The sequence below is a fragment of the Indicator indicator genome, chromosome 18, assembly GCF_027791375.1.
Source record: "Indicator indicator isolate 239-I01 chromosome 18, UM_Iind_1.1, whole genome shotgun sequence".
Classification (NCBI taxonomy): domain Eukaryota; kingdom Metazoa; phylum Chordata; class Aves; order Piciformes; family Indicatoridae; genus Indicator; species Indicator indicator.
The window spans coordinates 14735396-14749620 of record NC_072027.1 but is presented as its reverse complement, the minus strand read 5'-3'; the positions used below and the strand labels follow the sequence as shown (position 1 = coordinate 14749620).

General features: G+C 44.0%; 1 protein-coding gene across 2 annotated transcripts in view; it reads left to right on the top strand.

Annotated features, from left to right (window-relative positions):
- Positions 1-14225, top strand: part of TENM2 (teneurin transmembrane protein 2) — a 506506-nt gene that overhangs the window by 444692 nt on the left and 47589 nt on the right. For both annotated transcript variants that reach the window (XM_054389071.1, XM_054389069.1), the window contains exon 13: positions 7467-7613. In XM_054389071.1, the coding sequence (XP_054245046.1) occupies positions 7467-7613 (147 nt within the window). The remainder of the gene's footprint in view (positions 1-7466; positions 7614-14225) is intronic.

The window sequence follows — 14225 nt, the reverse complement described above, 5'->3', positions numbered from 1 at the left end:
TCCACAGGCAGTTGGGAAGAATGCTATGTAACTATTTGCTTGAAGAAAGACAAGCATATATGGACAACGCATGTATGGAAATACATAGGCATGCAAAATACCTAAATAGTTGTCCATTACTTAAAGCTGTTTTGAAAGCTAATACATCAGTAATTTAACCTTCCAGGGAGGTCATTATTGTCAAAGCATTTGGATCTTATTGGAGTCTACTGCTGCTTGTTCTGTTTCCTTCTCATATTTGTTATTGAAACACAAAGTCTGTCTTTGGAAGGCCACTGCAAAATGAACTCCATACAGGTAGCATAGCGTTTCCTAGCAACATCATGTCTATACCAGTGATGCTTACTTCTCTCTTTAAGCCAAATACAAAGTCATGTCCATTAATCTCCAGCTGCACATAAAACTTCTCAAAGACTTTGTTAGCTCCCTAATGTTCGTGTTTTCATCTTGCTCATACACTGCAAAGCAAACTGCTTCAGTGATTTAATTCTCTCTGGTGCCTCAGTATAAAGCCAACTCTGTATGTGTATTCACAATTACTATTTGTTCTTCATTTAAAACAAATAATTTGTCCTACAGTATGATGCCTCCCCTCAAACATTACCATTGTGGTTATTCAAAAAACCTAACAAGGGAAAGAGATAAAATAAATGCCTGGGAAATATATTGTCTGTGCTGCAAAAGTAAGTGCAATTTTTTTAATGGCTGTTTTATATAAGTGAGAGGTCCACTGTATTTTTTTAATATACAACAACATCAAACTAAAACTTTCAGGACTTGTTTCTCTCTGCTGATAGATTTCTGTGGAAAATGAATTGAATGGTCTTGGCCATTCACCAAGATCTGGTGTCTTATTCCCCAGACTGTTGGTGGAGATCAGTCTGCTGTGTCAATGCTAGAAATGATGCAGGTTTAGGCATTTTTGTGGGGCAAACAAACACTTTGGTTGCTCTTCTCTATAGAGAACTTTTTCTTTAGGACAGCTGAAGTCTCAGCCCAGCACCTTCCCACCAGCCCAGCATTCATCTTAACAAAATTTTCAGAATCACATTGAAAATTACTGTGGCTGTGGACTACTTAGTCCTATTAAAATGTAATTAATCACTATCAATGTATCAGGCAACAACCTAATGAGGAAAATTAAAAGAGAATGCTTAAATATTGTGAAACCAGTTGTGTGAATATCTGGATACAAGGCAGCTATGTGAAAACCACTGTGGGGTCAGAGGAGCTTCTCTCTAGCGTTACCCGGATATAGCAAAGGCAGCTGGGAGGAGTAAGAAGAGACACAAACTCAGAGCTGTGGCTGTCTGAACAGGTTTATAGAAACACACAGGCAGTCTAAATTACTGATTTCTGGAAGGCTGTTCAACCTTTCAGCACTAGCAGGAAAAGCTGTTCTAGTTTGACAGCTGCTCCTATTCCTCGTCACCTGCAGAAACCAAGGGGCACAAAGGTGGTGTGCTGTCATCTTAGTCTTTCTCTTGTGCTGCACATCTGAAGTGATGCTGCTCAGACAAACAAAAGACACTTGCTTTCAAAGTATTTCCCACTGCTGCCTTCCTCACTCATAGCTGGTGAAAAGAGTATCCATGCTTTGGTGGAGTGCCCATTAGTTCCTTGGTGCTCTTCAAATCCCTGGGGAAGGGAGTGGAGTGCTTTCTTAGTGGTCGCAGTTTGGGTCCATGGTGACAAATGCAAAGGACTTAACCCATCCACTCAGTGAGACCTAAGAGGGCTGCAGCAGGTCCCTGCATATCTTGATGCCAACAGTGACCCATCACTGCTGGTGGAGGGAAAAATGAGAAAGCATGAAGCTTTATGAGCGGTTTGAAGATTAAACAGCAATGACATTAACTATTCCATGTTCTCTGGTGGTTGTAGAGATGGCAGGATTAGACTGTGTTTCCAACCCAAACAAAAGAGCTCACGAGCTGTTGGGCTCCAGCGTCTATTGTCAGTATGGCAACAAAGCCCTCTGCTCCTGCTCAGGCTAATGAAATGTGCTATGAGATGTCTGCTGCAGGACTCCCAGATCTTCTGTCACCTCCACAGACAAATACACATGCTAGTTTGGATTGGGTGTTGATGGGTGTATATGCAGAGGCTGAGATTTAGTTTTCCTAGCCTCTTTCATAATGAATACTCAGTAAGATACAGTAGTGCCTCCTAAGACTCATGTAGTTTCAAGAAGTAGCCAAAGTATTCTATTATCTGTGGACATTTTGTTAGAAGATATAAGCACCTCAGCTAATTAATATTTTGGTTCCAAGTTAAGCTCTCATTATACAGGAAGTCACATAATGTCCATAGTCAATTCAAAACATAGATCTTTTGTGGGATATCTCTTCTAAAGTGTCTTTCAGAAGACGTGAACTGCTGCATCATTATATAAGCATTATATGCTATTATATAGCATATATTAGGGAATCTTTTGATGCCTCAGAACTCGAGGTTGCAGATGAAAGGATTGAATGCTTATGGGTTAAAATCAGAGGGAGGCCACACAAAACTGACATCCTGGTTGGAGTCTGTTATAGACCACCCAACCAGGATGAGGAGGCCGATGAGATATTCTATAAGCAGATGGAAGCTGTCTCAAGATCATCAGACCTTGTCCTTGTGGGGGACTTTAACCTACCAGACATCTGCTGGGAACTTAATTCAGCAGAGAGGAGACAGTCCAGAAGGTTCCTAGAGTGCATGGATGACAACTTCCTGATGCAGCTCTTAGGTGAACCTACCAGGGGCAAGGCTCTGCTTGATCTGCTTTTCTCAAATAGAGAAGGGCTGGTGGGAGATGTGATGGTCGGAGGCTGTCTAGGGTGCAGTGACCATGAGATAGTGGAGTTTTCAATATGCAGGGAAATAGGGAGGAGCAGTAACAGAACCCTCACTTTGGACTTCCGGAGGGCAAACTTCAGGTTGTTCAGGCAACTTATTCGGAAAGATCCCTGGGTAACAGCCCTTAAGAACAAAGGGGTCCAGGATGGTTGGACCTACTTCAAACAGGAGCTCCTAAAGGCACAGGAACTGGCAGTTCCCACATGCTGTAAGACGAGCCGGCGGGGAAGACGACCGGCCTGGATGAGCAAGGAGCTCCTGAAGGATTTAAGGGAAAAAAAGAGGGTTTATCGCCTTTGGAAAGGGGGGGAGGCAACTAGTGATATGTTTAAGGATGTTGTTAGATCATGTAGAAGAAAAATTAGAGAGGCAAAAGCACAGTTAGAAATTAAACTGGCCGCTTCTGTGAAAGACAACAAAAAGCATTTTTATAAATATATTAATGCTAAAAAGAGGGGCAAGAAGAACCTCCACTCTTTACTGGACGTGGAGGGTAACATTGTAACTAAGGGTGAGGAGAAGGCTGAGATTCTAAATACCTTCTTTGCCTCCATTTTCAACAGTAAGGCAGGAGGACTTCAGGATAACTGGCCTCCTGAGCTGGTTGATGGGGTCAAGGAGCAGTGTTGTACTCCTGAAATCCATGTGGAATTAGTTCGAGACTTGTTGAGTCATTTGGATATTCACAAGTCCATGGGACCTGATGGGATTCATCCTAGGGTGCTGAAAGAGCTGGCAGATGAGCTGCCCAAGCCTCTGTCCATCATTTTCCACCAGTCCTGGCTCACTGGAGAGGCACCAGAAGGCTGGAAACTGGCCAATGTGACGCCCATCCACAAGAAGGGACGGACAGAAGAACCTGGGAACTACAGGCCTGTCAGCCTGACCTCAGTGCCAGGGAAAATCATGGAGCAGATTGTCTTGGGGGCAATCACTGCATACCTGAAGGATAGCCAAGGAATCAGGCCCAGCCAACATGGATTTAGGAAGGGCAGGTCCTGCCTCACCAACCTGATCTCCTTCTATGATCAGGTGACCCGCCTGGTGGACGTAGGAAAGGCTGTGGATGTAGTCTACCTGGACTTCAGCAAGGCCTTTGACACTGTCCCCCACAGCAAACTCTTGGCCAAACTGGCAGCTTGTGGCTTGGACAGCAGCACTCTGCGCTGGGTTAGGAACTGGCTGGAGGGCCGAGCCCAGAGAGTGGTGGTGAATGGTGCCACATCCAGCTGGCAGCCTGTCACTAGTGGTGTTCCCCAGGGATCAGTGCTGGGCCCCATCCTGTTCAATATCTTTATTGATGATCTGGATGAGGGGATTGAGTCCATCATCAGTAAATTTGCAGATGACACCAAGCTGGGAGCAGGTGTTGATCTGTTAGAAGGTAGAAGGGCTCTGCAGAGGGACCTTGACAGGCTGGACAGATGGGCAGAGTCCAACATGATGGCATTCAACAAGTCCAAGTGCTGGGTGCTGCACTTCGGCCACAACAACCCCATGCAGAGCTACAGGCTGGGGTCAGAGTGGCTGGAGAGCAGCCAGGTGGAAAGGGACCTGGGGGTACTGGTTGACAGCTGCCTGAACATGAGCCAGCAGTGTGCCCAGGTGGCCAAGAGAGCCAATGGCATCCTGGCCTGCATCAGGCATAGTGTGGCCAGCAGGAGCAGGGAGGTCATTGTACCCCTGTACACAGCACTGGTTAGGCCACACCTTGAGTACTGTGTCCAGTTCGGGGCCCCTCAGTTTAGGAAAGATGTTGAATTGCTGGAGCATGTCCAGAGAAGGGCAACGAGGCTGGGGAGAGGCCTTGAGCACAAGCCCTATGAGGAGAGGCTGAGGGAGCTGGGACTGTTTAGCCTGGAGAAGAGGAGGCTCAGGGGTGACCTCATTGCTGTCTACAACTACCTGAAGGGAGGCTGTAGCCAGGAGGGGGTGGTCTCTTCTCCCAGGCAACCAGCACCAGAACAAGAGGACACAGTCTCAAGCTGCGCCAGGGGAGGTTTAGGCTGGAGGTGAGGAGAAAGTTCTTCACAGAGAGAGTGGTTGGCCATTGGAATGTGCTGCCCAGGGAGGTGGTGGAGTCACCATCCCTGGAGGTGTTCAAGAGGGGATTGGACGTGGCACTTGGTGCCATGGTTTAGATAGGCATGAGGTTTAGGGTGACAGGTTGGACTCGATGATCCTTGAGGTCTCTTCCAACCTTCTTGATTCTTGATTCTTTCTTTGTCCTATCTGCTCCTTGCAGTTTGGTCCTCAGTGCTTTCCACCTTTTCACTCTAGCCGTCTTTTTCTTTGCTTACCTGCCTCACTGTATTTCATTTGCTTCCCACAAACACTCATCCCTGCAGATTTCCCAACAGCCCTGCAGAACTGCATGGCTGTGAGATGCCCAGGTTTTGGGTGGTCTGACCCTCTGGAGCAGACTGCCTGCAGATAAGAGTAATACTGAATTAGCCTTATGCAGTGACTGGTTGGTTCTCTGTCTTGGCTTTCCCAAGTCATTCCCACAGGTTGACTTGGGAAGCATTTCTTAACTCATGGTTTCTACTTCCCCTATTCCTTCCTTTCTTCCTTCAAAGATTATATTTTCTTGTCATATTGACACCAAAAAACACCTTAAGATCTTTAACCTGTGGACATATTTGTGCTGACAGTGTTGCCTGCTAGCTGAAAAGCAGGACACATACTGCCCAGAGAGGCAGTAGAGTCTCCTCCTCTGGGGACATTCAAAACCTGCCTTGATAGTGTGACCTGCCCTAGGTGATCCTGCTCTGGCAGAGCTGTTGGACCCAATGGTCTTTTGAGGTCCCTCCCAACTCCTAACATTCTGTGATTCTGTGACATCCAGGCACACATCTTAGCTCAGATTCTGGTCAGCTCTTACTACACATAAACCTCAGTGAGGCTGGTCCCACCATGCTGACCCCACGGCGAGGGAACCAAAGGCTTCAGGAGCCTGGATGTTCACAGCCTGGTTAAAGATCTTCATAACATGGATATATTGCTTAACATGCAATGTAGGTGTATCCTTAAGTCTCACAATAGTTGCTGTACCTCCTTTTCCACTGAGCTATCACCTCCATAAAGCATTTGCAGTGTGTTCAAAGGCTGACTGCCTTAATCAGTCACCCACTCCTATACATTGAACCATTTCCTTCTCTTTTAAACAGGCTGGATCACTTTTTCCCTTGAAAACATCTCACCTAAAGGGATATCACCAGGATTTTCTTAGTAGGAAGATTTATATGAGACAACAGCCATTCTGTGGTTGGGAAAAGCATTTGGAGTGTTGCTGACATCAAGTTTTGAATCATTACATGCAAATCCCTAGGAAATGTTCCTGGAGGTGTCAGGAAATGTGTGGACATGGCACTTTGGGACATGGTTTAGTGGCTATGGTGGTGTTTGGCTGATGGTTGGATCTGATGATCTTTAGAGGTCTTTTCCAACCCAAACAATTCTATGATTCTATGATTAAATAAGTAGACCTTTTTAAATGACTGTTAAGGAAAATACCTTCAAAACTATTTATTTAAACATTTTCTTTAGAGAAGATCTGGAGAATTATGCAATGCATGTCATAAAGGGTGCTCTGAACATTGATGTGCTTCTTGAAGAACACATTCTCCCTCATATGTTGTCTCTCAGGTGACAACATTAATAGATGAGGGGTGAGCAACTGATGTCATTTACCTGGACCTGAGCAAAGCCTTCGACACTGCCCCGCACCACATCCTGGTCTCCAAACTGGTTTCACAGGGGTTTGATAGGTGGACCACGAGATGGATAAAGAACTGGCTTGATGGCCACACCCAAAGAGTGGCTGTCAATGGCTCCATGTCCCAGTGGAGGCCAGTGACAAGCGGAGTCCCTCAGGGATCAGTCCTGGGACCAGTCTTGTTCAACATCTTTGTTGGTGACATGGACAGAGGCATTGAGTGCACCCTCAGCAAGTTTGCTGATGACACCAAGCTGTGTGGTGCAGCAGACAGGCTGGAGGGAAGGGATGCCATCCAGAGGGACCTTGACAGGCTGGAGAGGTGGGCACAAGCCAACCTCATGAGGTTCAACAAGACCAAGTGCAGGGTCCTGCATCTGGGTGGAGGCAATCCCAAGCACAAATCCAGGCTGGGCAGTGACTGGCTAGAAAGCAGCTCTGAGGAGAGGGACTTGGGAGTACTGGTGGACAAGAAGCTCACCATGGCAGGGGGGTTGGAACTAGATGATCCTTGTGGCCCCTTCTAACCCTGACTGATTCTATGATTCTATATGTGTGTACACATGTGTACAGTGGGAAAAGTAAGAGGCTGTGATCTTCTGTCAGCAGACTGTAATTTCTACCAACTCAAGATCTTAACATTTACAGGGTTCTTTGAAACATGTTTGGGCTGATGTTAGGACTCCTCCTGCCTTTTGGCTTGAGTTAAATCCCCCATTTCTCTGAGTTGTCGCACTTGGGTACCCTTCTTCTGCACCTCAGAGCTGTGTGGCTCTGGGCCAGAAGAGCTTTTGTCCCACCTGCAGGAACAAGCCTTTTTGTCTGCACAGTAATATTGTCAGCAGTCTGAGTGGCAATGTGAATGAGTGTGTCTTGTACTTACCTTCTCCATTTCTTCAACCAGATGGATGCCCTGATTTGTGCAATGGCAACGGGAGATGCACGCTGGGTCAGAACAGCTGGCAGTGTGTCTGCCAGACCGGCTGGAGGGGGCCTGGATGCAACGTTGCCATGGAAACCGCCTGTGCTGATAACAAGGATAATGAGGGAGGTGAGCACAAGTCTTTCAATTCCCAGTCCCTAAGGAACAGAGGGTTATACAGGCTTTCTTCATGAGTCCTTTTCCTTCAGAAAGCCCTTGGCTGTCATTGTTATCAAGCGTTGCTGTTACATTTCTTTTGAAACAAATGAGTCTAGCGAGCTGTGGCCTTTTGGAGAGATGTGGTGACCCACAACACCCGCACCAGGAGCAGACAGGCGGGCTCAGTCCCACCCACATCCCACAGAAGCCCATAGTGGCAGGCATGGCCCAGTAATCCAGAACTTTCTCCTGTGGCCTCTTGGCCCATGTGAATTCCAAAACAAGCACAGCAGCTGATTGAGCAGGATCTTTAGCAGCAGTTACTGAGGTCTGTGCTAGAGGCCAGGGTCATGCTCTCCTGCACATAACCTGTGTAAGTGGTTGTAGCTTGCTGTCATACTTCACAGCTCATGTCCTAGACTTCAAATGGCTGAGTGAGGTGTGCCAAGCAGTCCTATATGGAACAGCGCTGGCATTCCTGTTCAATTTTCCCTCGTCTTTGTAAGGTATATTACTATTAAATAGAGATTTTGTGCTTTCTGAGGATGGCTTCAGTTTCGTAGAACCTTCTGTGGTGTATTAGACTAAGGTAGGCTGGAAGCAGTTCTGAGGTGTGCTGTCTAAACAAAATTGCTTAATCTAACTCCTTCATTGGATCTTTTATTCCTTTCACTGCAATATCTTCCATAAATCATGTAGATTCACTCACACTCATTCATTTTCACGTGCTTCATGAAAAATCAAGCATCAGACACAGGTTTCTTCTTGAGACTGCTTTACTTTGTTTTGGCCAGTAATTAATCTGAAGAGCACATCTGTTGTTTGTGGAATTCAGTGCTTTACTGTAAATCCTCTGTTAGGTCTTTGGTTTCACATGTGATGAGGTCTTACAGAAATATTTTTTAAGTGCTAGAGCTGATTCAATTTCAGGAAACTGGAACTTGCTTTAGAGCTGTTACTGAATTGTAAAAAGCAGAATTTAACTGCCAGATTACATGAGTTGGCATTTAACTGTACAACAAAACCTGCTAAACTTGTGTTAATGTGCAGTGTGAGAAACTAAAAGGTGAACTGTGTAGGTTTGCAAGTTTTACAGGCTTTGAAAAATCTAAGGAAGATTTGAAAATGGATGTGTCATCAGATTTTCCTGATGATGAGTTTGGAAAACATTATTTGGAAATATGGAAATAAGATGTTCACTTACCTATGCAAGACCCTGTTCTGCACTTGTAAAACAGACAGCCAAATGGGGGGGGGAAATGACCACTGAGACGATTCAGTTGTTCATCACAATTTAAAACTATAGAATTCTAAAACTTAGAGAAGGCAAGTAATAGTTCATCAGAGGCAAAGAATATGTGAAATAAATATTCCATACAACAGACAATGTCCATCAGCACTGCCAGGCAAAATGCATGGTTTCTGCTCTGCCATAGCTGCACCTCAAAGAGAACAGTTTGGTCTGGCTGAAGGCTAGAAAGCTTCAGTGGAGAACTCTTCAGATGTTCTCAACATTTGCAGGTTGAAGTCAGTTTTTTTCCAGAGGCTAGAGGGGTTGCTGTTTATTGCTTCTTGTAGGAGTGGAAACACTTGAAAACTTATGCCTGTTCCAAGGTCCAAACGACCTGAAGAGCTGATTTGACCCACACAGTTTCACATGAGGATTTTGTGATAAAGGCAGAAATTAATCTCTCATCTTCTGACCATTAGCTCAAGACCTTAATCCAGTGAACATTCCTGTTCTCTAACAGTTGCATCCTTATTACATTTCTGTAGAGTTTCTCTGTAAGGCAGGTTAGGTGATGTTCATAGCGCTTTCTCCACATAACTGCAAGGTAAACCTGAAACACTGAGCAGACAAAACCTTTGCTTCGGCCACACTGTGCTCTGTGCACAGGGCAGGTGGTACAGGCTGAGGGGCACCCACATCAAGGGTTACTGCTGTTAATCATTTCAGCTTGCTTGATTATATTCTGAGTTTCAGATGTCTTTCAGCTACATGGAGTTCTTTCCAATACATGCTGTAAGGACAGAGTTATTGTCATTCCCATCAGTTCGTCAAATTGTCTGTCACAAGAGCCAGGAAAATGTCCAAAACTAAATATAAAGATAATCATTAAATACTTAGTGTCTTAGAGTGTAGTTCTGCCTTGCCTTAAGCTGTACTAGTCTTTGTATGTCTATGTATGTCACTACACATCTGGCCTGAAACACAACCTGTAACCTCTGTGTTTATTATTTGCTAACACAGAGGAAACCACAGGAGTCCACAAGATTGAAGAGGGAGATGTGTGCTCTGTGTTTCAAGCAACACCTTTATGTAATTGTGACTATATATTTAAGGGACAGATAAAATTCAGTTTTCTCACTAGGCAAAGCTGGAAAGTGTCCTATGGCAATCAATGTTAAAAGATTCAGATAGCTACCAGAACCCCAAGTTTCACATAAAGTGCAAGATTACTGAAAGTTAAAGAAACTGTCCCTCCTCACAGTCACTCTTTTCACTTGAAACTTAACAGTTCGTTTGCAGCAAAGTGTTGAACTCATCAGCTGCTCCACCATCAACATTGCTCTTTAACAAAAGCAAGTACTTCTGGAACAGTACCTAAGGTGCAGGCTATTCTTTCACAAGACAGTAGGGTAGCTAAAGATACAATCTTTTGCCTCAATGATAATCCTTATCTGGACAGCAAAATCTCCATCTTTTCCATCCATCTATTTATGTTGTTAAAGTACAGTTGCTTCACTGAAATGGAACTATCATTATCTGTCTGCCTTCTTTCCCTGTGTAGCATATTTTGGAGCTCTTCCACTGCTCAGCCATTCTTACTGCAATTGTATCTCACAATCAGACTCAAAGGCCTTGGGCCAAGTCTTCATGGATGTCGAGAAGAGGATTGCCACTGACTCCAAAGAGATTCTCATTTGTCCTGTTTTGTCTTATTATCTGCCACAATGCAAACTCCATACCATTGTTCAAAAAGAGAAAAATGAAAGATTATACTTAATATTTTCTTTCAATTTTAGATTAATGTCCTTTGGTAGGTTTATTCCTAGAAGCAGCAGATGTGTCCCTGTCTCACTGAGACTTACAAATCTTTATTTTAAATGAGATGTCAGTGTGTATTACTCACATAAATAAAAGGAGATTCCAGAGCAGAGAGAGGAGTGTCCAAGCTATTTTCTCCCCTTAGAACTGTGCAGGTGGATCTGTGTGTGATCTGAGACAGCACTGGGAAATTGGCCTGCATTTGTCCTTACAATCGCATGTCAAATCTAGGTCTCGGTTTAACTGGGTCTTGATTATGAGTCTTGGTAGGGTCACTACATTCAGTAGGTGACTGCTGAAAAAACTTTAAAGGCTCTTTATGGAGGAAGCCTAACTGAAAGTTATGGCATTCCTGGCATTGACTCACTTCTAAAATCTTTTTGAACTGGAAAATGTTTGTTTTCCAAAACATGTCTGGACTGCATTATTTCTTACTGTGGCCACTTCTAAATCTAATCCCTTTCCTTAATCATTCCCTCTAATAGTTATTAGGCATGTTTTGGAGGGATTAGGAATAGCTTTATTTTAAGACCTAGAATTGTGATTGCAATGTATAATACCTCCTATAGACATGTATAACCCATTTAATTCATCATGGATTTAGTTTAGGAAATTAAGGGATTAGAAATGATATTTTGAGAATGGGAGAAGGTAGGTTGCTTCTTCAGTTCATATTTCTTTTGACATATTCCATAAGGAAATCACTACAGTGCCTGTTTATACCCATCTTTTTGTAAGAAATATTTTATAGTAATTTGCTGGTTCCTAAACTGAAAATTTTTTTGGTATCTTAGAACAGTCTTCATAAACTGTGTATCATAGAATCCTAGCATGGCTCAGGTTGGAAGGGACCTCAGAGATCATCTGCTCCAACCTCCCCACCATGGGCAGGGATACCTCTCAACTAGACTCAGCTGCTCAAGGCCTCATCCAGCCTGGCCTTCAACACCCCCAGGGAGAAGGCAGCCACAACCTCCCTAGGCAACCTATTGCAGTCTCACAACCCTCATACTGAAGAACTTCTTCTTAAGACGCAGTCTAAACCTACTTTCTCTGAGCTTAGAACCATTCTTCCTTGTCCTATTGCTAGACACCCTTATGAAAAGTCTCTCTCCAGCCTTCCTGTAGGATCCCTTTAGGTATTGGAAGGCAGCTCTAAGGTCCACACAGAGTCTTGTCTTCTCCAGGCTGAACCCCAGCTCCCTCAGGCTATCCTCAAAGCAGAGATGCTCCAGCCCTTGAATCATCTTTGTGGCCCTCCTCTGGACTTGCTCCAACAGCTCTGCGTCCTCCTTATGAGTGGGACACCAGAGCTGGATACATATTCGAGAGCAAAGGGGCAGAATCCCCTCTCTTGCCCTGCTGGCCACACTCTTCTTGATGCAGCCCAGCACACCATTTGCCTTCTGGGCTGCATGAGCTCACTACCAGCTCATGGTGAGTTTCTCATCAATCAGTGCACCCAAGTCTCTTTCTTCAGAGCTACTCTCAATTTATTCTGCACCGAGCCTGAATCTGTGCGTGGGATTGGCCCGAGCCAGTTGCTGGACCTTGCACTTGGACTTGTTGAACCTCATGCAGCTGGCCCTGGCACACTTCTCAAGTCTGTGTGTTTAACTAGATTTTATCTTAGACCTTACAGCGCCTCCCAAGTAAAACGTACAATGTCATGCCTAGCAAAAGTCTTTTTTGTTTTCTGAAGTATAGTTTCACTATACTGGATCACATGTAGGATGCAGTCGATACTAGGAGTTCATGTTTCAGGTGCCTCTCTCCTGAACTCAATGGGATAATCTGGGAGAGATATTCAACAACTCTCACCTCTGCAGCCCTGCCACGAGCTCACATTGCCCACTGGGGTTGCTCACTTTAGGTTTTCTCTTTTATCTCTTCTTCCACCTTTTGCATCCATTCAAAATTACACATTTGTAATTTTTATTGTCAAGACAGTTAAATTATGTAATGTCAGATGAAAAAAACCCCAAAGACATAGTAACCCAAATTTTTGTTCAACTGGTTTGTTTCAGATTTGAACAGGGTAGAAAGGACAGGTGCAGGCATGTTAAAAAAATAAAAGAATAAGAAGCTTAAATGCAATCGCTGCTTATATCACTTTACACATCACATTTTCTTCTCAAAATGTAATTTTTCTGGAGTAAAATTGGGAAGGAAAGGAAGCAATCCATAGCAGTAGAGCTATTAAGCTAAAGAGAGTGAGGAATTCCTTGTTTGTTATGCAAAGTGGGATATTCTTTTTTAAATGTATTTTAATTTATTTCCACTTGGCTTTCCAAAGAGAGTTATACATCTCTCAGAAGGAAAATTTTGTCTTTCAATTTGTTATAATATAGCTGTAACCCCACCAAGAAGTACAGTTGGTGGTAATTCTGTTTGGCACAATGTATTAAAGATAATGAATGAGAGAAAGCCAGCTATCTATCTGCTCCAGTCTGAATTCTCTTCAGACAAGCAAAATAACATTTCTAGAGAAGTTCACTGTCAGGACAGTGCACCTGACTGATTGAAAGGTTGTTTATTTGAGTTGTCTTAGAAAACTCATCTCTGAAAAAAATAGAAAGAAATGAGAAGTGTCTTCCTGCAATAAACATTTAGAAAAAAATTGCTTTTAGAAAATTACAAATCCTGTGACTTGATACTGCATCAGGTTCGTGACATTTAAGATAATACAAGTATTTCACAGCACAAAAGCAAATCGTGTAATTTAGCTTGCCTCAACAAGCATTGCCTCAGCAGGGGTCTCTAATTCAGCACAGACAAAAGATTTTATGATGTTCTCAATATAAATACCCAGAATACTCTTGGCACAGAAAATACCTTCCCAGAGCCTGCACAATAGTCAGTTTTAGAACACTGAATGTAATGAGTACTTGAAATCTGTTGTGGATGGGGCCCAGAACGTATCATGAAGGCAGGAGTATAAAATCTATATGAAAAGTAGAGGCTGTGTAAGTTTGACAGGAGCTAATGAGCGTGCTTGTGTGTGGTGTGGTTAAAACCTCACCTCAAGCTCTAATCGCCTTTCTGCACATTAGCCAGCTTATCCTTGCACCATCCCTCACAGGATGTCACTGCAATAATGTGCTCTTATAACCCATGGAGAAGCAACAGTAAGGAATTCAGTGAGTGCACATTCCATGATTTGAGAAGCTCTGCTTCCTGCTTAGTTATCCATGTGTACGCTGGAACTGAGTGAAGATATTTTGGTGATCCAAGGGTTCACCGCTGCTGTGAGGACAGGCTGAGGGAGCTGGGGATGTTCAGCCTTGAGAAAAGAAGACTCAAAGGGGACCTTAGAGCTGCCTTCCAAAACCTGAAGAAATCCTACAGGAAGGCTGGAGACTTTTCGTAAGGGTGTCCAGTGACAGGACAAGGGGAATGGTTTTAAGCTGGGGGAGAGTAGGTTTACACTGGATCTTAGGAAGAAGTTCTTCGGTACAAGGGTGGTGGGACTTTGGAACAGTCTGGCCAGGGAGGCTGTGGATGCTTCCTCCCTGGTGATGTTGAAGGCCAGG